This window comes from Scyliorhinus canicula, chromosome 4 (assembly GCF_902713615.1).
Source record: "Scyliorhinus canicula chromosome 4, sScyCan1.1, whole genome shotgun sequence".
Lineage (NCBI taxonomy): Eukaryota > Metazoa > Chordata > Chondrichthyes > Carcharhiniformes > Scyliorhinidae > Scyliorhinus > Scyliorhinus canicula.
In genome coordinates, this window is record NC_052149.1 from 60,123,432 (window position 1) to 60,149,418 (window position 25,987).

Genomic DNA, 25,987 nt, shown 5'->3' on the forward strand with positions numbered 1-25,987 from the left:
ATCCATCCGTGCATCCAAAGTGGTTTTCAAAGTGTTGAACAAAATTAATGGGTGACATTCACTCTTGCATAGCTTCTCATCTTGTTCTTCACTTCTTGGTTAAGGGAATTTTGTGATGCAGAAAATCAAGAGCTCTAATTTGGCCTCTTGGATCAGTCATTGGTAAAGTCGCCAGAACATGCTTTGTTCACTTATTCTGCTGCAGCCCAATCTATTCTGCATCATTGGAGATCAAAGAGATCCTAGTCACCCCAGCATATCCTTGATTAAATGTACCCATTTCCTGTGGGAAACTATAATCATTATTTTCTGATATCTCTGAGCAGTGGCCAAGACACCAAAACTCCCCTGCTGTTCTTCAAATAATGCCATGGGATCTTTTACTTCCAATTGAGAGGGCAGGGCGTTGTCTGATTTTAACATCTCTTCCAAAAACATGACTGACAGTACAGCTGTCACTCAGTACTGCACAAAAGTGACAATGAGAAGTGGAGACTTTTGTTTATATAATAAGTTGCTTTTCATTTAATACAGCACCTTCCACAACCTCAGGACATTGCAAAGTGCATTACAGCCAATTAAATATTTTGGAAGCAAAGTCATAGTAAAATGCAGGAAAATCAGGAGACAGTTTGCAGACAGCAAGCTAGCTCCTCCAACAGCAATGTAATAACCTCCTTGTGATGTCTGTTGAGGGATCAATATTGACCAGGCCATTAGAGATAACTCAGCAGCACTTCTTCAAAATAGTAATGGGGGATCTTTTACAATCACTTGCCAGGGCAGACACAGCCTTTGCCTCACATCCCAACCAAAAGACTGCAACTCCGCAAAGTTGGCAGCCTAAAATGACATTTGATCACAAAAGTAACTCATGCTGTCAGGCCTTTGGCCCTCCTTTTACTACAAAATTTGAGTATCTCAATTGCAAGGCAAGGGATAGTGAATCGCCTTTGCATTCCCGTTCCCAGCACAAGAGCAAATCAGGCGATTCGTCTCCAGCAGGAGAACATAGTCTCCCAAACAGAAAATCAAGCCAGTGATCTTACCAATGTCCGATATAAATTAAACAAACCTCCCTAACTTTTATATCAAATTTCCCTCGGATTAAAGAATAGCATTCTAGTAGCTTTCCTAATTACTTTCTGCACCTTTTTGTGATTCATGCATTAGGACATGCAGATCCTTTGGCATCTCTGAGCTCTGCAACCTCTCACCATTTAGATAATATGTGCCTCTTTTATTCTTCATCACTTTCCCATATTATACTTCATTTGGCAGATCTTTTCCCATTCACTTACCCTATCTATATCCCTTTACAGCCTCCTTACGTCCTCTTCACAACTTACTTTCCTACATATCTTGGCATCATCAGCAAATTCTGCAACCATATTTTCGGTCCCTTCATCTAAGTCATTGGTAAAAGTAATAATAAAAGGTTGAGGCCCCACATCACTTATTACATCTTGCGACAGAAAATTACCCATTGATGCCTGTTTTGATAAAGAATCCTTGACAAGAGCTTTGTCAAAGAGTCATCCAGACTCGAGACGTTTGCTCCCTTTTGTTTCCACAGATGCAGCATGGCAGCACGGTGTCACAGTGGTTAGCACGGCTGCCTCACAGCTCCAGGGACCCGGGTTCAATTCCTGCCTTGGGTGACTGTGTGGAGTTTGCATTTTCTCCCCGTGTCTGCGTGGGTTTCCAAGGTTGCTCCGGTTTCCTTTCACAGTCCAAAGATGTGCAGTTTAGGTGGATTGGCCATGATCAATTGCTCCTTAGTGTCCAAAAGGTTAGAGGTTAGGTTAGGTGGGGTCACTGGGTTAAGGTGTTAAGGTGGGGCCTGACCCGAGGAAGTGAACCTTTTCAGAGGGTCGATGCAGACACGATGGGCCGAATGGCCTCCTTCTGCACTGTAGTGATTCGATGCTGTCAGACTTGTTGAAATGGTCCAGTATTTTTTGTTTTTGTTTCAGATTCCAGCATCCGCAGTAATTTATTTTTATGCCTATTCTCGGTTTCCTGTTAGGTAGCCAATTTTGTATTCATGCCAATATGCCACCCCAACACCATGAACTTTTGTTTTCCACAGTAACCTTTGATGTGGTACTTTATCAAAAGCCTGCTTAAAATCTAAATACAGTACATCCACCAGTTCCGCTTTATCCACAGCATATACTACTTCTTCAAAGAACTCCAGTAGATTGGTTAAATATGATTTATATCTCACAATACCATGTTGACTTTGTCTGTTTAGCTTAAATGTATCTAAAGTGCCCTGTTTTAATAATATCTTCCAATGTTTCTCTACAGCAGCTGTTAAACTAACTGGCCTGTAGTTTCCAGATTTCTGTCTCCCTCCCTTTTTGAATTTGCAATTGCTATTATCCAAACTATTGGAAACCTTCCCCAAATCTAGGGAATGTTAGAAAATTACAATCAACTCATCATCTATCTCACTAACCACTTCTTTTGAGGCTCCAGGATAAAGTCTATCGGGACCCGGCAACTTGTCAACACACAGCTTTAACAATTTGCTCTTTACCACTTCCCTGGTGATTGCAGTTTTCCTCTGTTCCACCCTCCCTTCCTTCTCCTAATTTACAGCTATTTCTGGGATGTTACTCATAGTGCCTATTATGAATACTGATGCAAAGTACCTGTTCAATTTCTCTGCACCTTCTTATTTTCCATTATTATTTCTCCAGACTCACTTTCTATAGGACCAACACTCACTTTGTGAACTCTTTTTTGTTTCAAAAGCATCTACAGGAATTCGTACTATCTTTCTATATTTCTGCTAACTTTCTTTCGTACTCTAATTTTTCCCTCATTATTAATCTTTTAGTCATTCTCTGCTTTTTATTAATATTCTGTCCAATCTTCCGACTTATCTTGCGAAAATATATACTTTTTCTTTAAGTGTGATACTATCTTCAACTTTTTTAGTTAACAATGGTCCTCTCCTGAAATTTCATTTTTGCATTTGAATGGATTTATTCTGTGTATTCTGAAATAGGCCTTTAAATGTCTGCCACTGCGTCCTAGTGACCTATTTATTACCCTAATTTGCCAGTTCAATCTAGTTAGCTCTGCTTTTTATAATTTATTTGTCTTTATTTAAGTATAAAACGCTAGTCTTGGACCCACTCTTTTTCACCGTCAAACTGAATGTTAAATTCAATCATTTGATGATCGCTGCTACCTAGGGGTGCCTTCAAAATGAGGTCATGAATTAATACTATCTCATCGCACAATACCTGGTTTAGTACAGCCTGCTCTCTGGTTGGCTCCAGCACTTGCTGTTCTAAGAAACTATCCCAAAAACAATCTATGAATTCCTCGTCTAGGCTATCTTTGTCCATCTGATTTTTTCAGTCGATGTGTAGATTAAAATCCCCCATGATTATCACCTTCCCTTCCTGACCAGCTCCCATTATTTCTTCCTTTAGACTCCATCCTACCATGTAGGTAATTCTGTTTGCACTATCAGTTCATCTGTTTTGTTTCAAATGCTATGTACATTCAGATACAGGTCCTTAAGCTTTGTCCTTTTATTATTTTTGTAACCTCTAATCTTATCTGCAGATTTACTCTTAGTTTGTATTCTCTATCCCTAGCTGTCATGTTCTGTTTATCATTCCCATATTGGCAAGCTTTCTCGCTTACCTTTTCTTTGACTTAGCACATCTTCCTAAATTTCATCCCTTTCCCCCACTATTTACCTTAAAATCTTCTCTACTTCCCTAGTTTTGTGACTCGCTAGAACACTGGTCCCAGCATGGTTCAAGTGTAGACCGTGCCAACAGTTCAGCCCTCACTTTCCTCATTACTGGTGCCAGTAGTTCTTGGGCTGGAACCCACTTTTGCCACACCAGTCTTTTGAGCCATGCATTCATTTCCCTAATCTGGTTTGCCCTATGCGAATCTGCACATGGCTCAGGTAATCATCCAGAGATTACTGCTTTGAGGTTCTGCTTCTTCATTTGGTCCCAAGCTCCTCATGTGCTTTCCTTGTCCTGCCTATGTTGTTGGTAACTAGATGGGCCAAGATGACTGGATCTTCCATGTTGCTCTCCAGCCCTCAGCAGATGTCTGAAACACTGGCACCAGGCAGGCAACATAGCCTTCTGGACCTCTGCCCTATGAGTTCCCTTACCTGCTTCACATGCAGTCATACCCTCCTGTCCCTGACTACTAACCAAATCAGAAGACATAAGTTTGGTGACTGTCTCCTGGTACAAAGTTTCAGATAACCTTCCCCCTTCCCATTGCAGTATCAGTAGTTTGGCCTCTTGCTCACTCTATAACCATAAAAACATGGTCCAAATTACATTCCAGATCCAAGTAATGTAAATGGCCACCTGGTTCTTTCTAGTCCATAACTGTTTGATTTGTGAACTCACCACCATGGGATGCACCAACATAACCAACAACTGTAATTCCCAGACTTTGTCCATCTCTCTTGAGTTCAACATCGTCAATATCATAATCGTCTTCAGTAATCTACAAAGATCAAACAGAGCATGTTACCAAAAGATTTTTACATAAACTGAGCTTATACACAACATAAAGATACATCATTCAACTTAAATAAATTGATTGTTTTTCAAATTACTCTTCAAATTAATCTGACTGTTTAGCAGAATTATACAATGGAAATATTTATTACATAGAGACAGTTTGTTAGTCTATAAACAATACAAAAGCTAATGGATGGATTTCAACAAAGCTTTCAGGCATCACCCAAGGAAAGACTAATTAGCATTGGCGGAAATGCCTATCAAAATGTAACTTATGACCCAGGAAACAGCCTGAAAAAGTGGCTGCCAGATTTTTACAACTCACGAAAATAAATTGGACAACATTGAAAGGAAAGGCTCAATTTCATATCCACATGCAAAGCAAATACAAAAAAAATTAACCATTCACCTACAGGGATCCACAATTCACAAACTCTTTCTCTACCATTAATAGATCATGAAATCAAATACCAATAGCTTCAGACTTCTGCTCAGCACCACAAGACAGTGTTTTTTTTCCTCTGAACCCTCACCACTACATCTGGAAGACCATCTCTAGCCAACTCTTTGAAGCTCAGCTATCCATAGTACTCCTTTTTATCTCAGTTCACCAAAGGCCAGTGAGAATTCTAGTTGAAACAGAAGCATTCAGCTCCAAACTGGCACTGGACAATATTTCTCAGATGGGGAAGAAATGTTAGTTTTGTGGAAAGAAAATTAATGCTCCCTCTCACTCCACTGGAATATTAAAAGATATAAGGTGCAAAAGGTAGTGAAGTTGAATTAGATTAAAGTTTCTCATATGGAGAAACACCGACACATAATTGATGGGAACTGGCCTGAAATATAGTATGATTCCATTTATGAGCATATTCAAAATTACTTCAACACTTTCAATGCTGCACCAAACAGCTGGCAGAGAAAAAGGAAGTCTTCACAAAATGGCCAATGGTGGCTGGATGATCATTTTTGATGGGTTGCACTTCAGATTGATAGTGATGTTATTTGAGTTCCTACAATCTCTTCAGGTCAGTTCATCAATAATAATCCTTTTTTGAATAAAAATCTTGATCTTGAAATAGCAATAGAAATAAATTGAATCTCAAACCCCTTTTACACTTCTTTCATTTGGAGAGGATTTGATTGAAAGACTTGCCTTCCTCTTTAATGCAATAAAGAGGAAAATATCCCAATTTTTAACAGGATCAATCCTCACTTTAGTGAATATATAAGTTATATAATAATTGCACTACTGTGATTCGATAGTACTTACAGCATTAGAATGCTCCTGAGGGGGCATCATGGCAGGAATAACTGCAGGCGATTTGAAAGAAAAGTCTTCACATGGATCTCTTGCAACCACCATGTGGACGCGATTACCACAGTTTCTCAAAACCTGAGCAATCTGTTCACTTCCCATTCCCTGGACATCAATGCCTCCGATCTGGAGTATATGATCACCTGTTCGAAGTCTTCCATCCTAAAAAACATGCAATAAAGCCTTTAAATTCCTGTATACAATTTGGAAACATGAAATAATGAGGACTGATTGAGATACATTGTATTTGGTTTTCCAAAAGGCACTCAAAAAGGTGTCACATAGAAGTTTACTTAAGAGTTTAGGTGTTGGGGACAATGCATTAGAATGAACAGAGGACTGACTAACATAGAGGAAACAGGAAATCAGAATAAATGGATCATTTTCAGGTTGATAAACTGTAACTGGTGGAATATTGAAGGGATCAGTACTCGGGCCTCAACAATTTACAATATATATTAATAACTTAGATGGAAAGACAAACTGTATCAGAGCCACATTTGCTGATGATACAAAGATTGGTAGGAAAGCAAGTTATGAGGAGGATACAAAAAGTCTGCAAAGGAATATAGATAGGTTAAATGAGTGGGCAAAAAATTTGGCAGATGAAATAAAAGGTGGAAAAAAGATGTCCACTTTGGCAGAAAGAATGGAAAAGTAGGATACTATTTAAATTGAGAAACTTCAGAATTCTGCAGTACAAAGGAATCTTGGGTGTCCTTGTAGATGAATCACAAACAAGTTAACATTCAGGCAGAGCAAGTAATTAGGAAGGCAACCTTCATTGCAGGAGAATGGAGTAAAAAAGTAAGGAAGTCTTGCTACAACAGTACAGGGCATTGGTGAGACCACATCTGGAATACTGCATACAATTTAGATATCTTTACTTAAAGAGGCACAGACTTGCAGTGAAAGCAGTTCAAAGAAGGTTCACTAGGCTGATTCCTGAGTTGAAAGGATTGTCTTATGATGAAAGGTTGAGCCTATACTCATTGGAGTTTAGAAGAAGGAAAGGTGATCTTAATGAAACATGTAAGTGAAGGGGTCAAAATTCACTGAGCGCAACAAAGTTCCTGGGACGCTTGGGACTGCAAGTTACAGCTGTGAAAACAATGGCCAAGGGTGCTTTGATAGCACATGAGACGGCTGTAACCACATATCACCGCTTTCCAGCTAATAGGCCAGTATTGTAAATGTGTCTGGATAGTAACAGATAATTCACTCCTCAAGGTGTCAGACACTCGAGGACCATAATCACATGTTTATTGAATCATAGAATCCCTACAGTGCAGAAGGAGGCCATTCAGCCCCATCAAGTCTGCACCAGCCCTCCAAAGGAGCTTCCCACCAACCCTACTCCCATAACTCCACCTAACCTAATACAGAACACAGTATATCCCTTCTTAATTCTTAACATAACTAGAACACATATTTCATAGGTATAAGTTACATTATCCTTTAAGTAGACATTTAATTCTCCCAGAATCAGTCCAAAATAACCCACAGCTCCCAACGGTTTACTTCTGCTCTTTTCTTTTCTCAGCATGGTAACTTCAAATCCTAGAACTGTGCTTCACAGTGTGAATATTGGAGAAGCTCCCTTCAGTGCAAGTAAGGGAAATTTTCCTTGGGCGTGGGTGCGCTTCTGGTGGGAACTGAGAATCCCAATAGCTGGAGAATTCCAGCCCTTGTCAGATGTCATTCTTTCAAATCTTAACTGGAAGTTTGATTTTTTTTTTTAATGATTATTGGTCCCTGTGGAGATTAGAACACAATATAGAAGCAACACATTTATCATAACTGGGAAGTAGTTCCAGTAAACTACCTTTCATTCGTAATCTGTGCCTGGCAATTAACATGATCATGAACTGAAAATAAAAATCACGTTTCATACCAATTCTTCTGATTACCAAGTATTTTTCAATTGCAATTGGATATATAAGAACCCAAAGGTTGGTAGCAGTAAATCTTTTAGGGTCTTTCATTTGGTAAAAATCTAAGGAATAGGCTTAAACAATTCTACCTTTTGAATATTAATGCAATCGAAACATTAAGTTTATAGAGAAATTCTGACAGCTTACAATTTTGCTGAAAGGAAATAACCCACATGCCCTGACAATACAATTCAGGATCTATTCTGTGAAAGGCATTGTATCAACCTAAAGTCTTAGATAGTAGGTGCTCAAACTTCAGTAATAATGCAAAGGAGAAAAGTTTACCTGATCAGCTAACCCTCCTGGTACGACTGTTTTCACAATTACTCCAGTTGGCTTGCCTCCTACAATTCCAAATCCTAATCCTGATCCATCACTGACCAATTCAATTTCTTCCACATGCTCCCACTGAATCTTAAATAGATGGCAAACAGAACATTTATTATATAGCAAAATATGCCAGAGTTTTATTTGTCAAAATTAATCCTTTTAGATGTGGCTGAAATTCAGCAAGAGCTTGCAAGCATTTTTTAAAAATAGAAATTAGTTATTGAGACAGTTGTTCTCACCGGTGAATACATTAGTCATTAGTGCACATCAACACGTGAATTAGTTTCTATTTATATAAAAAGTAATACCCATGTCACCCACAGACTCAAAAATAAATGGTGATTAAACTAAACTGTCCAACAGTACTATACAAGGCTTTGTACAAGGATTTTCAAGTTGTTTATTTGAAAAATATAGCTTTGATAGTTCAACATATCATTTAGGGAAAGAAATACTGACAGCACTACTGGTTAATCAGGTGATTAAGTTCAAGGAGGCTGCTGTTCATCGCTGTCCACCACAGCACACTGACCAAGAGGAAACAATAAACTGTTAATGTACAAATTGCATCATTTGAGTAACAGCCATAAGTACATTCTAAGGCAGTAATGCATCACAGATTAGGTTTCCTCTAATATGTCAGAAGAGAAATCCACGGTCCAGTGTAAAACTGAGCCATATAAATCCAGACATTGCCATCGGAATGTCTTCATAGAATTTACAGTACAGGAGTCCATTCAGCCCATCGAGGCCGCACCGACCCTTGGAAAGGGCACCCCACTTAAGCCCACGTCTCCACTCTATTTCCGTAACCCAGTAACCCCACCTGACCTTTTTTAGATACGAAGGGCAATTTATCATGGCCAATCCACCTAACCTGCATATCTTTGGGAGGAAACCGGAGCACCCAGAGGTTGGGCCTCAAGATGAGGTTTGGTTCTGGCCGGTTGCGAGTGGGGTTGGATCGGGTTTCGTATAGGGGAAGACACTGGGCGAGGGGTTGTGAGAGTTCGACTTGCAGGAGGACATGGGAAGAAAAGAGTCCCCGTGGTGATGGGGGAATCCCATGGATTGAGGGTTGGAGTGGTCTCCGGGGAGTGGGGGCAGTATTGTCGGTTTGTGCTATACTTACCCAGAAATTACAATTCTTCCAATTTCTTCCAGGCAACATAGTCGGAATAACATAGTCGGAATCATGTGAAGTTTGCAATTATAAATCAAATTTTCAAATGGTTCCCAATGCAGGGCAATTAACCATGGGAAGTTTCCATTTCTGGGAAATTGCTTACAAACCTTACATACATACAGTACAGTGCAGAAGGAGGCCATACGGCCCATCGAGTCTGCACCGACCCACCTAAGCCCCACTTCCACCCTATCCTCGTAACCCAATAATCCCACCCAACCTTTTTGATCACTGAGGGCAATTTATCATGGCCAATCTACCTAACCTGCACGTCTTTGGACTGTGGGAGGAAACCAGAGCACCTGGAGAAAACCCACGCAGACACGGGGAGAACGTGCAGACTCCAGACAGACAGTGACCCAGCGGGGTATTACCTGTGAGCTTCCAAGGGTGGGAGTACCGACCCACCCTTAAATACGGTACCCTGGAGCTTGGAGCTTGGACGTTACATCATATTGAGTTTGATTTAGAACTAGTTTCAATTCCATAACAATGCTCAGTGACCTGTTTGAGAATGCTAGTCACAGAATCAACTTTCCAAACTTCATGATCAACCCAACTACATTAATGTGTTTTAGGGAAGAAAATCTCCCATCCTTACCTGGTCAAATCATCACGTGATTCTAGGCCCACAACAATATTGGTGACTCGTAACTACCCTCTGAAATGGCTTAGCAAGCCATTTAGTTCAAAGAAAACAAATGCTGGCCTGGCCAGCAATGTCCACGTCCCATGAAAGAATGAGTAAATGGAAAAAAATAAGGGGCGCGATTCTCCGCTCCCACGCCGGGTGGGAGAATCATGGGAGGGCCGCTCTGTCACCCCCCGCGATTCTTCCACCCCCCGCAAAATGGCGTGTCGCGTTTTGCGTCACGCCGCTCCGAGAGTCGCGGGCCGCCATTTTACACGGCGACCTGCGATTTTCTGACCCGGATGGGCCGAGCGGCCTGCCATTCCCGACCGGTTCACGCTGGCGGCAACCACACCTGGTCGCTGCCGGCGTGAACAGCGCGCCTAAGGTGAGTATGGGGCTTGTGGGGGGCGGAGAGGGGAATGAGCACCACGACCGTGCTCGGGAGGGGACTGGCCCGCGGTGGGTGCCCACCGATCATCAGGCCGGCTTCTCAAAGGGACGCACTCTTTGCCCTCCGCTGCCCCGCAAGATCAAGCCGCCACGTCTTGCGGGGCAGTGGAGGGGAAGACGGCAACCGCGCATGGGCGGGTTTGAGCCGTCAGCCGTCGTGACGTCAGCCGCGCATGCGCGGGTTGGAGCCGGCCAATCTGCGCATGCGCAGCTGATGTAATTAGGTGCGGCGTCCACGTCATTCTCGGCGCGCCGGGCCTTGACGCCAGTGACAAGGCCCAGCGGCCGAGATTTACGGCACGGCCCTCCTAGCCCCCCCCCCCCCCCCCAGGGGGAATGGGGGCCAGGAGTGGCCTCCAACGCTGTCGTGACCCTCTCCGGGTTTCACAAAGGCGTTGGGCCTTGCGGAGAATTCCGCCCAAGGTATAGATTGTAATAAGTCCATGGAGGCAGAAGTCCCTTCACCAGAATCCCTTTTATTAACAAAACCAATAGTAGTACAACCATGTGCATTCAGCTTGCTATCTACACTGGGAGTGCAGAAGATCTGACACTCCCCGTCATATATAGGAGGTTTGCTAATTGGTCCACTAATCAGGGAAGTCGTATTTCAATTGTTCAATCTCGAAGGCCTGGTCTAAGTCGTTACAGACTCAATGACCTGAAAAAACCCGACTGCATATTGATTTACCTGGAGATCGAACCTGAAATAACCTCAGATGCTCTTTGACTTGCTGTCCATCTCTGTACCTCTCTTGATAAATTTTCCAGCGCTGACTTACTGGCTGAACAATCAGGCCACTCCCAGTGATCTGAGTTTTGAATGCTAGCCTCTGTCCACCAAGAGGATTTCCTGATAAGTTAGATATCACCTAACAGACTCCTCTGTATTCAACCCTCAGCGTAAATTCCACCAGTTCACCCCCAGCCATTTTCTCTCCTTTTGGCCTTTATCCCAACTACCACACTATCTCTCCCCTCCAATCCCAGTTCATTACCCACAAAAAAGTTACTTTTCAAAGTTTTGTAAGCTGGCCTAAATTTAAGATTTAATTTTAGTAGGATTTTAACTTGACCATTTTTAGAGGCTTTTACAAATACATTTTTTCTGCAATAGGTTGACAATGTCAAGCCACCATTTTGTGCTGACATTTTGGCCTGAATTTCCCAGCTGTTCTTACCAATGAGATCTTCCAGTCCCACCTGTCGGCAGGTAGAACGGGAAACTCAGTTGACAGCATTGGGACCAGAAATTCCTGCCGGTGAGAAACACACCATGGGTGATGTGGAAAATCCCACCCATCATTTTTTTTAAATCTTTATTGTAGGCTTACATTAACACTGCAATGAACTTATTGTGAAAAGACCCTAGTTGCCACATTCCGGCACCTGTTCGGGTACAGAGGGAAAATTCAGAATGTCCTAATAGCATGTCTTTCGGGACTTGTGGGAGGAAACCGGAGCACCCAGAGGAAACCCATGCAGACACGGGGAGAACGTGCAGGCTCCGCACCGACAGTGACCCAAGCCGGGAATCGAACCTGGGACCCTAGAGCTGTGAAGCCATAGTGCTAACCACCATGCTGCCCATGTATAAGAAAGTCATTTTCTGTTTTGAACACCTGCAGCTATTATTCTGGTAAGGCCCCCATTGGAAAACGCTATCCTTGACTAGTCTAGTATTGGGCCTAAAGAAGGAGTCCACCTGACCAGTGGTTGTTAACAGCAACTTTGAATCAATGTGGGATGATGCCAGAAATAGGCATAAAAGATGGTGTCGGGAATCATATGGTTTATGTATTCTCAGAGCACAGATAGAATTCCCATTGGCATGATAACGGATAACGTAGGCCTAGGGACAGAGGTAGAATTCATGTTGCATGGATCCCGGATAGTGCAATCTATAATATATTATTGATAAGTATACCTTTTTGTTCTTTTGCTCCTTTAGTTAATTGATAAGTGTATTGTTACTGTATGTTATCCTGTATTCAATAAACTTTGGTATTATTTGCTAATCCAGTATTTGAATCTGCCTGATGGTTATATCTCTGTCAAACTAAAACAGTTTAAAGGATTAATTTGTAATCCAGTACTTCGGCTGCATGCAGCTAAATTAAATCAGTCTAAATTTATCAAAACACCATTTTTTTAAAGACCCACAGTGATTTCAATACTGTAAATCAGTTAAACTCTAAATTTTGGCAAGGTTGAATATTCAATTTGTCATATCATGCAAATGTAAGTAGACATTGAATTCTAAGAACATTTGCTACAGTTATTTCAGAATAAGAATATCATCGGCCATAAACATCAAACTATGATGTCCACAAAATCACAAGTTGGAGGTTACAATAAAAATTTAGCTCATTAAGCATGTAACCTAATAACTGGAAAATGCTAGATTGATCTCAGAGAGATTGTGCTCATGTCTCTTTGACAATCAGAATTGTCTTCATAATTTCACATGTAGTTATTTAGGTCAGGCGATGAAGTAAACTGAAAAGGTATTAAGTTTGAGCATTACACTTCAGAAAAAATTGAAGTAGAGTGGCCAGACTCGACGAGTAATTTTGTTTTTGAGTACAACTTTGTTTCGCAATGTCTGTTGTTTTGCAAAATCTATTTTGTGATAGCTGTTAAAACATTGTATTGTTCACAATGAAATCAATAAAATCCAACATTGCACATTGGCATAACCCAATTTTAGTACAATCTGCAGAAGATTCACTAAAACTTTTTTTAAAAACTATTTGTAGACAATGAATGTTAGACACAGAATATATTTAACAGGACCAGCACATAAGAAAAGATAGGCTACAGAACTTACTGATTCTGAAGCAAGGGATAAATCTGGCATTTCTGTTGGATTAGCAGACTTTCTTTGAAGAGATCCTCTTGCAACCACCAAATGTACATATCCTTTGGTCTGCTGAAGCAGTGCAATGGCTTCTTGGTGGGAAATGTTCTCATCCAATGGTGTATGATTCAAGGCCAATATCTGGTCGTGTTCTTGTAACCTGCCATCCCTTTTCACAAAACACCAAAAAGTTTAATTAGCACTCTGGACAGAAAGCATGACCTTTTTGGGTATTTAATGAACTGAACTTAAATCTTTCCTTCTCATCAGGAAAACTATTTAATAACGACCGTACATAATTTGGAGGATTTCAAGTTACAACTTCATGAGACTACCTGGTAGTGTTGAACTAAAAAGTTGCAAAACTGAGTCACAGCTTCAACTGACATTCAACGTTATCTGTAGTATATGAGTAAATTTAATAATTGCAAAAGCAATTAATTGGTATTATCATGAGAATGTCACTTTAAGAAATGTTTGGCTGCTCATATTACTGCAGTGATGTCAGTGTGGGTGGAGCTGGGCTGTTTGACAGCTTTTTACTTTCATTTTAGGCTGTTTGCTGCCAGGTGTGATTTAGTTTCTTTTTCTGTGTTGAAAGCCAGATAGAGCAGGTGTACTGTTGATCTCTCTGTCATGAAAAGACGATCTCTTGATCATTTGGTGAATTCAGAATTATAAATGTTTTCAGTAGTGAGTTTAACCCGATGTGCTTCTGTTAAAGGTTTTGTTTTTAAGTCATATGGATGTTAAAAGGAAAGCTTAAAGGATTACTTAGTGTTGTAGTCTTTGGGGGTTGTATTTGAATTAATGGTTGCTAAGCTGTTCACTGTATGTTTTAAAAGGTTAACTTGAGAGTTCATAGAATAAACATTGTTTTGCTTTAAAAAATACTTTTCCATTTCTGCTGTACCACACCTGTAGAGTGGGCCGTGTGCTCCCTATACCACAATTTATTAAAAGTTGTGGGTCAGGTGAACTCCATGATTCACTTTGGGGTTCTCTGAACCCTGGCCCACAACAGTATCTGGGAGTAAAATACTAAACATGGTGGCACAGTGGTTGGTGCTGCTGCCTCACAGCTCCAGAAACGCAGATTCAATTCCAGCCTTGGGTGACTGTGTGTGGAGTTTGCACATTCTCCCAGTGTCTGCGTGGATTTCCTCCGGGTGCGTCGGTTTCCTCCCAAAGTTCAATGATGTGCAGGTTAGGTGGATTGAAATGACAAACTGCCCCTAACGTCCCCCAAGTCAGGACACCCCGCTATGGGGTCCCTAGGGGTCCCCCCACATGCCCCCTGACAGCAGCCCCTCTCATCCAGGACCCCCAACCATCACCCTTCGAACTTCCCAGACGCCCCTACGTACCTGCCTGGCACACCTCACCCTTCAATTCCTCTCTCCACCTTCCTTTCATGGGCATTGCCTCTCTCGCCTCCTGGCCCTTGGCAGTGCCACCCTGGCACATGCACCTTTGCACTGCCACCCAGGCACCCGGGTAGTGCTCCTGCCAGCTTAACAGCGCACCCAGGCACCTTGGCAGTGCCAGGGTGGCAGTGCCAAAGGTGCCAGTTGGGCAGTACCAAGGAGCCCACATTGCAGGTGGAGGGCCAGGGAGCCACCCTGCATTTACCCTGACCACCCTGGCTTCTCCAATAGCCTGGGTGACCCCCCTGGACCATGTTTGTCTGGACCAGTGCTGAATGGCACCTGGCTGCAGCCTCGCTGGGAAAGCCGGTGGATACCGGGTACGGTTACCTAAGTGAGTTTAAAACAGCTTCGATGCGTGCGCTATTTGGTCACGCCCTTTATGGACGTGTTTCAGATTCCGACATCTCGTAGAACTTGGGCGAATCCCGCGAGGTGCGAAGACTGTCGGGAAGTCCGCGAGAAGGCTCTCCCAGCATTCGCGGGCCGCACCGCACTCAAACGATAGCACAACGTGGCCGGTGGATCGTGCCCCAAATCTCAGGAGAATTCACAACTTGCTGGAATTAAACTCAAATTTTCCAGCTTCATTTTTCCCTTCCAGGCCTCCAAGGTTGAATGTCATGTCAGATCACAAATCATGTCGCTAAAAGGGACCTTTATGAATTACCAGCCTGAAATGGCTACATTGAGATTAATCAATGTCAATGGGTTAAATCCAGCAATTTCATGATGTGCAATTAATTTCAACAGGGAAGCGCGAAGTAAGGTTAAAATCTTTTGGTTTTGTCAAGGCTTACAGTGGAGTCGTGCAAAGTGTCGAGAGATTTGTGGAGAATTGGACCTTTTGGGACATCTCCTTTACCACCAAATGTTTGACGAGCTTTATTAATTTGCCATTACTTTTCTGAAAATTTCTGGTTACTATATTTTGGATTATCCAGAACAGAGAGGAAACTAACCTCAACTCCGTGATTCAAGCTTCACTTCAAGACATGAAATTGCTGCATTCTAATCCATGTTAAAACAAATCAGTAAAGATTGATAAACTCATGAGATAGAAAACTGGAAACACAAAGTTTTAACCTATCACTCCATGGCAGTATTCGCTTTTTTTTAAATGTGTTTTATTACAAACATATATCAAAACAGGTTACAGCAAATAAACACCCCAGGAAACATACTTCCCAACAAACAACTATACAGTCTGTACAACTTTTTCCCCTTTTTCACCCTCCCTCCACCCCCATCCCCCAACAAACAGCTCCTCAAACATGGTCACGAACATCCCCCACCTTTCTCAAAGCCCTCTGTTGAGCCCCTTAACTCATACTTTACCTTATTCAACTGCAGGAAGTCGTACAGGTCACACGACCAAACCACTACCTCTGGTGGCAATGCCGACCGCAATTCCAGTAAAATTCGCCGCCAGGAAATTAGAGAGGCAAAGGCCACACCATCGGCCTTCCTCCTTTCCATGAGCTCTGAAACCCCAAATATCATCAACAAAGCATCCGAGTCCACCTCCTCCTCCACCATCTCGGCTCGGGTCGGGAATACTTCCGCCCAGAATCTCTCCAGTTTTTCACAACTACAGAACATGTGCACATGATTTGCAGGCCCCCGCCTACACCTCTCACATTCACCTACCACCCCCTGGAAGAATCCACTCATTCTTGCCCCTTCATATGTACCCTGTGTACCACCTTAAACTGTATCAGACTCATCCCTGCGCAAGAGGAGGTCCTGTTTACCCTATGCAGCGCCTCACTCCATATTCCCAATTGATCTCCCCTCCCAACTCCTCTTCCCATTTCTCCTTGATTTCACCACCCATTCACTTCCTTGTCCCCCTAGCCACTTGTATATAACCCAATTCGTCCCTCCCCATCCGGAAGCAGCAGTAGCTCTAGCAGGGTGTATCCTGGCAAGCTAAGAAACCTCTTCCAGACATTACATGCAAAGCCCCTAACGTGCAGATACCCGAACTTGCTCCGCCTCAGCAACTCGACCCTCTCCCTCAGCTCCTTCAAACTGGCGAACTCTTCCTCCAAATACAGATCCCTCATTTTGACTCGCCCCACTTTCCTCCACCTCCTGTATACACTATCCATTCCGCCCTGGCTCAAACCCATGATTCTTGCACAGTGGTGTTAACACCTACATCCCCTGGACCTCAGGTGGCAGCCATGGAGTAAAAGGTCAGACGTTTGGCAGCTCCCACTCATGGTGGTCTTTTTGTGGCTTTTACGCCGGATTGTTGCAGGAATTTTGTAAAGTGAATGTGTAGAAGCGAGAACAGAATGAGAAGACCCCTAGTTTATGGAGCTGCATCCCAGGAAAAATCAGAAAAGGAGGAATCAGACGTTGGTGGCGAGTGAGGACCAGATTTTGAGTGTGGCAATGGCGGATGCGCAGGGTTTGGCCCCGCCAGCTCAGTGGTCGACGGACCAATTGGTGAGCTTCTTGAACGAGAAGTTCACCCAACAACGTAAGGAGTGTGTGAAGGACCTGGCCTGGGCGGTGGACTCGATTAGGGTGGTGGTTGACCACATGGAGGCAAGACTGACAACCCAGGGACAGGCGATCCAGAGGTTGGAGGAGCAGGTGGGGGAGCATGAGGAACAGTCCACCTCAATGACAGCTGCAGGACCAGCAGAAGTGATTGTTGGAGGAGGAGGAGGACCTGCAGAACCGTTCTCGGAGGCAGAACATCCGGATCGTGTGTCTGCCGGAGGGGAACGAAGGATCGGATGCTGGTGCTCATGTGGGGAAGATGCTGGAGAAGCTGATGGGGGAAAGTTAGTTCGCCAAGCCGTTGGAGGTGGACCGGGCCCACAGAGCACATATGCTTAAGTCCCAGGGGCGGGAGCCCCCAAGGGCGATGGTGGTGCGACTGCATCAGTTCCTAGACAAGGAATGTATTATGAGATGGGCCCGGCAGATGAGGCAGTGTATGTGGGAAGATACTGAGATCCGGGTGTACCAGGGCTTGGGAGCAGAACTCGCAGAGGAGGGAGAGTTTCAACAAGGTCAAGTCGGCCCTGTATGCAAAAAGAATAAAGTTTGGATTGCTTTACACGGCCCGTCTATGGGTGACCTATGAGGGTCGGGAATTGTACTTTGGCTCACCGGAGGACGTGGTGGACTTCATGGAAGACAATAAGCTGATGGGAGAATGAAGACCTTGAGCTTTGACTGTGGGGAACTGAGCTATGAGCTATGTTTTGTAAAACTTTTCCCTTTCAACATTCAATTTGCGATGTTCAGAATGACATTTGAGGTTTTGTATTTATATTTTTTCTTTCCGTTTTTCATTCAGTTCTGTTTGGGGTTAGCTGAATAGGTAACACTTTGTTAAGGGAGGAGAGAAGGGCCTTTGTGCTCAGACCTTGGGAGGGATTGTTTGATTGTTCTTGCATCTTGCCATTGTTTTGACAGTTTGCATTACGAGCAGGGGGAAGGGAGCCAGTGGGGGGTAGGATGCTAGGCGCCAGGGGCGAGGGCTGCCAGTCTAGCTGGGAGGGCTAGTTCACAGAAGCAAAGTGGGGGGTGAGCTGAAGACCAACATAAGGTGGGTGTTGGGGTTAGGCTGCTGACGGCGAGAGGACTTTTAATGTGGTGAAGGAGATGAGTTGATGGTGGTAGCTGCCGGAAGGCGGGCCAGGTGAGGTGCAGGGCATGGGCCAAGGGCTGGCCTAGGAGAGGCTACAGCTGATCGACAGGTGAGGGGGGTAGGGTGCCCCTGGACCAGGTTGGTCACGTGGAATGTTCATGGTCTGAATGGGCCGGTCAAAAGAGCCCGTGTGTTCGCAGACTTGAGGCAACTGAAGGCGGACGTGGCCATGTTGCAGGAGACGCACTTGAAGTTGGGAGACCAGGTTCGACTGAGGAAGGGATGGATCGGACAGGTGTTCCATTCGGGATTGGACTTCAAACGAGGGGGGTGGAAATTCTGGTCAACAAAAAGGTGGCATTCGAGGGGGGAAGATAGAGGCAGACCCGGGGATAGATTTATTATGGTTAGCAGGAAGCTGGAGGGAATGGCTGTGGTGCTGGTGAACATATATGCCCCAAACTAGGATGATGTCAAGTTTGTGAGGAGGGTGGGAGGAAAGATTCTGGACCTGGATTCGCACCGACTGATTATGGGGGGGGGGGGATTTCGACACGGTCCTGGATCCGAGACTGGACCGGTCGAGTCCCAGATCTGGAAACGTATCAGCAATGGCAAAAGAGCTGCGGGGGTTTATGGAGCGCATGGGAGGGCTGAATCCGTGGAGATTCGGGAGGCCAAGGAGTTTTCATTCTACTCCCATGTGCACAAGGTGTATTCCAGGATAGACTTCCTCGTGCTGGACAAAACGCTGGTGGCAGAGGTGGTGGACACTGAATACTCAGCAATTGTAGTGTCAGACCACGTCCCACACTGGGTAGACCTGCATGTGATCAAAGGAATGGTCCAGCGGCCGCAATGGAGGTTAGATGTAGGGCTGCTAGCGGAGGATGAGGTGTATGAGCGGGTGAGGGAGGCCATTCGGGGTACATAAAGAGTAATGATATGGGTGATCTCCGCAGGGGTGGTATGGGTGGCACTGAAGGCAGTTATTAGGGGGGAATTCATCTTGATTCGGGCCCATTGGGAGAAGACTGAACGGGCGAAGTTGGGCAGGCTGGTAGGTGAAATTTTACAGGTGGACAGGAGGTATGCAGAGTCTCCAGATGAGGGGCTCCTGAAGGAGCGGCAGAGACTGCAAATGGAGCTCCTGTCCACAGGTAAGGCGGAGGGACAGCTGAGGAGGATAAAGGGGCGGTGTATGAATATGGAGAAAAAGCCAACAGGATGTTGATGCATCAGCTGAAGAAGCAAGAGGCGGCGCGAGAAATTGGGAAAGTAAAAGATATAAGGGGGAAGGTGGTTGTGGACCCAGAGGGGGTGAAAGATGTGTGTCAGGAATTTAATAACCAAATTTATAAATCGGAACCCCCAGCCGGGGAGGAGGGTATAAAGCGATTCTTGGGGGGCTGGAGTTCCCGAGGGTAGGCGAGGAGCTGGTGGAAGGCTTGGGAGGCCCAATTGGGCTTGGGAGGTGATAGACCGACGGGGGGGGGGGGCGAATCAATTGGGTAAGGCTCTGGGACCTGATGGATACCCGGCCGCGTTTTACAAAAAGTTCTCCAGCTTGCTGGGGCAACTCCTGGTAAAGGTTTTTAATGAGTCCAAGGAGCGGGGGGTGCTCCCCCAACGCTATCGCAGGCTTTGATTTCCCTTATTTTGAAGCAGGATAAGGATCCAGAGAGCTGTGGATCGTATAGGCCAATCTCTCTTTTGAATGTAGATATGAAGTTGCTGGCAAAGATCTTGGCCACGCGTATGGAGGACTGTGTCCGGGGGGTAATAGGGGAGGACATTAGACGGCTCCTAAATGTTATAATGATGCCAGCGGAGGGGTGCTAGGTTGAGGTGGTAGTAGCCATGGATGAAGAAAAGGCCTTTGATCGGGTGGAGTGAAAGTACTTGTGGGATATCCTTGGAAGGTTCGGGTTCGGGCAGGAATTTGTGGTTTGGGTTCGGTTGTTATATCAGGCGCCGGTGGCGAATGCAAGGGTCAACCGGGTCCGGTAAGGATACTTTAGTTTGTGTAGGGGGACAAGACAGGGATGTCTGCTCTCGCTACTACTGTTTGCCCTGGCCATAGAGCCCTTGGCAATGGCCCTTAGGTCATTGAATGTCTGGCAGGGGATAGTGTGAGGGGGGTGGAGCATAGGGTCTCGCTCTACGCGGACTATTTGCTCCTTTACATAACAGACCCGTTGGGGGGGATGCCTGGAATTATGTACATATAGGAAGAGTTTGGTCGGTTCTCAGGCTACAAGTTACATATGGGTAAGAGCGAGGTGTTTGCGATCCAGACACAGGGGCAGGAGAGAAGACTGAGGGAGTTACCATTTAAAGTGGTGGGGAAGAGTTTTAGGTAGCTGGGGATCCAGGTGGCTAGGGACAGGGGTCAGCTCTAGGACACAATTAAAGTCTCTTCCCATGATCAACTGGAGCGTGGTGAAATCCGGAATCACTGCCAGCAACCCCCTCATAAAACCCACATCGTCCCAAATTGTTGCATACACGTTTACCAACACCACCGGCATCCTTTCCAATACACCACTAACAATCACTTTTCTCCCACCCGGAACCCTCACCTCCTTCACACCCACAAATCCCATTCTCTTGCTCATTAAAATTACCTCTTCCCTCGATTTTGAATCAAACCCCATGTGGAAAACCTGCCCAACACACCCCTTCCTTAACCTAACCTGATCCTTCACGCAGAGGTGTGTCTCCTGCAGAAAGAAGACCACCCTCGCTTTCAAGCTCCTGAGGTGCGTGAACACCCATGATCTTTTAACCGGTCTATTAAGTTCCCGGACGTTCCATGTTACCAATTTTACCGGAGGCGTGTGTCTCCATTCCACTCTACTGTCCATCATCTTCCCCACTTAACCTTAATTCCACCTTGTACCTAGCCCATCCAAAATGGCTCCCTTCTCCACCGCTGACCACGTCATCTCTCACCTCCTACCATGTCGCGTCAACCTCCCACCCCATCCCTTCTGCAGCCCCCCCACCCCATTCCCCGGCCTTCTCCCCCACCTCACTTCCGTTCACCAGCATTCCTTGCTAGCGTGGTAGCCACTGCCCAAAGGCTCCTCCTAATGACCTCCCTTCTCCCAACTCCACAGCTCAGTGAAGAAGTCTCCCTGCTGACCTTAACCTCTCCAACCAATCAAAGACCCTGAACTTCAGGTCACCTCCCCAAAAGCAAACAAACAAATGTTTTTTTTATAAACAATTTTATTAAGACATTTTGGCGTAGTAAACAACAACAATATAAAACAGTGTGCAAAGAACAATCAACATAGTGCAAGAAAACCAGCTCCCCTTCTACAAGGACCAGCCGAAATACCCCCCGAATCTACATTACCCTAACCACCCCCTGCTGACGATTAATTTTCCGCGAAAAAGTCGATAAATGGTTGCCACCTCCAGGAGAAGTCTGACGGTGACCCTCTCAAAGCGAACTTAATTTTCTCCAGGCCGAGAAAGCTCGCCATATCCGATAACCAGGCCTCCGACTTCGAGGGTTTTGAGTCCCTCCATGCCAACAGAATTCGTCGCCGGGCTACCAGGGAAGCAAAGGCCAAAACATCAGCCTCTCTCTTCTCCTGGACGCCCGGGTCCTCCGAAACCCCAAAAAGTGCCACCTCTGGACTCATCACCACCCTTGTTTTCAGTACCCGAACTTGACGTCCGGGAATTCCTGCTAGTACCCCCTGAGTTTTGGACATTCCCAGAACATGTGGACATGGTTCGCTGATCCTCCCGAACATCTGGCGCACCTCTCCTCCAATCCAAAAAATTTACTCATCCGGGCCACTGTCATGTGGACCCGGTGGATGACTTTGAATTGAATCAGGCCGAGCCGAGCGCATGTTGCGGTCGTGTTTACCCTACTCAACACTTCCGCCCATAAGCCCTCTTCCATCTCACCCCCAAGCTCCTCTTCCCACTTAAGCTTCAGCTCCTCGATCTGCGTCTCCTCTGCTCCCATAAATTCTTTATATATCCGAGACCCTCCCCTCCCCATCCACTGGACACTACCCTGTCCTGGATCCCCCCCAGGTGGCAGGCGTGGGAAGGATGGAATCTGTCTGCGTAGAAAGTCCCGCACCTGCAAGTACCTGAACTCATTCTCTCTCGCCAGCCCAAATTTCTCCTCTAACGCCCTCATGCTCGGGAGCTCCCTTCCAAGAACAAATCCCCCATATTCTCAATCCCAGCCCTCCGCCATGCTCGGAACCCACTGTCCATATTCCCCAGGGCAAACCAGGGATTGTCGCAGATTGGGGACCAAACCGATGCTCTCACTTCCCCCACGTCTCCATTGGCCCAGATCTGCAAAGTTGCCACCACTATAGGGCTGGTGGAGTACCTTGCCAGCGGGAGCGGCATGGGCATTGTAACCAGGGCTGCCAGACTGATGCCCTTGCACAAAGCGGCCTCCAATCGCTCCCAAACCGACCCTGCATCCACCATCCACTTCCTTATCATAGCTATGTTGGCCACCCAGTAGTAGTTATTGACGTTTGGCAGCACCAGCCCCCCTTCCCCTCGATTCCTCTCGAGCACCAATCTCCTCACCCGCGGGGACTTTCCCGCCCACACAAATCCCATAATCATTTTATTGACCTTCTTGAAAAAAGACTGCGGAATGAAAATGGGGAGGCACTGGAAGACGAACAGGAATCTCGGGAGGATTGTCATTTTAACCATCTGCACTCTCACTGCTAGCGTCAGTGGGAGTGCATCCCACCTCCAGAACTCAGCCCTCATTTGCTCCACCAACCAAGATAAGTTCAACTTGTGCAGATGGCCCCAGTCCCGCGCCACCTGTATCCAGAAGTATCCAAAACTGTCACCTACTAGCCTGAATGGCAGCCTCCACAACCGACCCTCCTGGCCCCTCGCCTGGACTACAAACAACTCACTCTTTGCCATGTTCAGTTTGTACCCTGAGAACCAGCCGAATTTCTTCAGGATTCCCATGATTTCATCCATCCCAGCCACTGGATCCGTGATGTAGAAGAGCAGGTCTTTGGCGTACAATGACATTCTGTGTTCCCCCCTCCCCCGTACCAGCCCCTTCCAACCCCTAGAATCTCTCAGGCCAATTGCCAGCGGCTCTATTGCTAACGCAAACAGCAGTGGGGAGAGGGGACACACCCCTGCCTTGTCCCTTGGTACAGTCTAAAATAGTCAGATGTCATCTTATTCGTCTTCACACTCGCCTCCGGAGCCTGGAACAACAGTCTGATCCAGTCGATAAAGCCCTCCCCGAACCCAAATCGTCCCAACACCTCCCATAAATAGTCCCCCTCAACCTGGTCGAAAGCCTTCTCGGTATCCATTGCCACAACTACCTCTCCCTGCCCACACTCCTGGGGCATCATGATCACATTCAGCAGTCTTCTTAGGTTGGCCACCAGCTGCCTGCCCTTGACGAACACGGTTTGATCTTCCATAATAACATCTGGCACACAGTCCTCAATCCTAGCAGCCAAGAACTTGGCCAGTATTTTAGCATCTATGTTGAGCAGAGCGATCGGCCTATAGGACCCACATGCCTCCGGGTCTTTGTCCCGTTTCAATATCAGGGAGATGGTGGCCTGTGACATCGTTGGGGGTAGCATCTCTCTGTCTCTTGCCTCATGGAAAACCCTAACCAGCACCGACCCCACTATCTCGGAGAACTTTTGCCAAACTCCACCGGCTACCCATCCGGCCCCGGGGCTTTACCCGTTTGCATGGCCCTCAAGCCCCCCAATATTTCTTCGGTCCTGATTGGGGCCCCCAACCCGTCTACCAATCCCCTGCCCACTTTTGGGAAGGTCAGTCCATCCAGAAAGCACCTCATCCTCTCCAGCCCCGGAGGGGATTCCGAGGTGTAAAGCTTACTATTGAAGTCCCTGAACCTCAGTTGCTGTGCCAGCATTCTACTGGCTTTCTCCCCGTGCTCATAAATTGCCATCCTAAGCTGCTCCACAGCCTTACCTGTGGACAACACCCCAAACTCATTCTGTAGCCTTTATCATTCCTTTAAAGACAAACAAATATTAAACACAAACAGTCCCATAAAACAGGAGGGGGGATGGGAACTACCATCCCCACATAACCCTTTACAATCCCAACAGCAAACAGCAAAACCCAAATAAGGACCCCCTCCAAAAAGGAGTGGACGAAAGTCCCCCAATCCCTACCGCCACTTCAAACGATTTCCCAACCATTACCAAACGCCACCATCCCGGTTCCCAAACATTGTCCACTCAGTTCTTCCCCAACCATGCTCCTTGATGAAGTCCTTGGCCGCTTCTGGAGTCTCGAAGTAATATTCCCGGCCGTCAAACGTCACCCATAATTTCGCCAGGTAGTGCACCCCAAACCTGATCCATCACCGGTACAGCATCAACTTGGCCTTGTTGAACCCTGCCCACCGTTTTGCCAACTCAGTTCCAATGTCCTGATATATTCGGACCTGGTTCCCCTCCCATTCGCAGGCACGCTTCTCCCTGGCCCAATGCAAGATCTTCTCTTTCTCCACAAATTTGTGGAGTCTCACGATCACCGCCCGTGATGGCTGTCCAGCTCTAGGCTTCTGCCTCAGGGAGCTGCGTGCTCGGTCCACTTCAGGGGCCTTTATCTAACACCCCTGCCGCCACCAGCCCCGCCAACATCTTCGAGGCGTACCTTGTGGCACTCACTCCTTCCACACATTCGCAAATTCTGCCTTCTTGAGGTATTCTCCTGCTCTTCCACTTTTGCCCTCAACGTTTTACAAAGGTCTGCGCGGAGCACCACCTCCACCTCCAGTGCAACCACATAATCGCTGTGGTCCGAGAACACTCCTTCAATCTCTCGAATCTGGACCCCTGCACTTCCAAGCACTTCTCCACCCGTTCCATCGAACGGTTCAGGGGTGCCACAGCTCCTTCGATGGCCTTTGAGTGATCCTCCCACTTTTCCTTCCTCTGCTAGCGGAATTCCTCCTTAATAAAAGCCATCAACTGCTCCATCTGGGGCTCTCCACCTTGCACTAGCCCTTCCCTCCGCCACCCTCATACCGGCTACTGAATCATAGGTTTCCTCCAACTCTTTGGCCAGGACTCTCCTGTCAGGTTTGAAACTACTCCTCCGACCTTTAACTACACCTTTACATCAAAATTCCACCCAATAGCAGTTAAGAGGTCTTTCCTATGCCTTCGAGCAGGATCTGCCGTGTGCGTGACCACTCACACCATGGCCGTCACCGGAAGTTTCATGGCAGTATTCTCTGTTGAAGTTATACTTCTGTAATTTAAGCTTTAGGTTAATTTTCAAAATGAATGTATAGAATATTCCACATTTGAATAGTTACTCAGAAATACTGCAGCCCAATATTGCAGTCAAAATAATGGCAAGGATAATAACACTCACCATTGTTTGTGCACAAATGCTACAGCAACTTCACACAAGGCTGATTGAACTCAAAATGTAAAAGTTTCTGTCCGACATGCTATGAACTTTGCAAAAATAGCTTTTCACTATCTGGATCATTATTAAAATGATTGAGTAGTGATTATTTGCTTTACTTGCAGAGTAGATATGGACTAAACAGTCACAGAACGTTCGTCTGAAATAATGCCAGGAGTTGTTTTGGAGTAATTTAATAGTTACGTCCCATTTAATATTTACGTACGGTTGGAGTCGCTGACAGATTTTTAATTATGTGCTAA

The 25,987-nt window shown here is 45.7% G+C and overlaps 1 protein-coding gene across 3 annotated transcripts in view; it reads right to left on the reverse strand.

Annotated features, from left to right (window-relative positions):
- The window catches only part of LOC119964616 (inaD-like protein), a 391,845-nt gene that overhangs the window by 360,139 nt on the left and 5,719 nt on the right, over window positions 1-25,987 (reverse strand). For all 3 annotated transcript variants that reach the window (XM_038794319.1, XM_038794317.1, XM_038794318.1), the window contains exons 4-7: window positions 13,206-13,404; window positions 8,061-8,189; window positions 5,797-6,003; window positions 4,407-4,506 (exon numbers count right to left, since the gene is read on the reverse strand). In XM_038794319.1, the coding sequence (XP_038650247.1) occupies window positions 4,407-4,506; window positions 5,797-6,003; window positions 8,061-8,189; window positions 13,206-13,404 (635 nt within the window). The remainder of the gene's footprint in view (window positions 1-4,406; window positions 4,507-5,796; window positions 6,004-8,060; window positions 8,190-13,205; window positions 13,405-25,987) is intronic.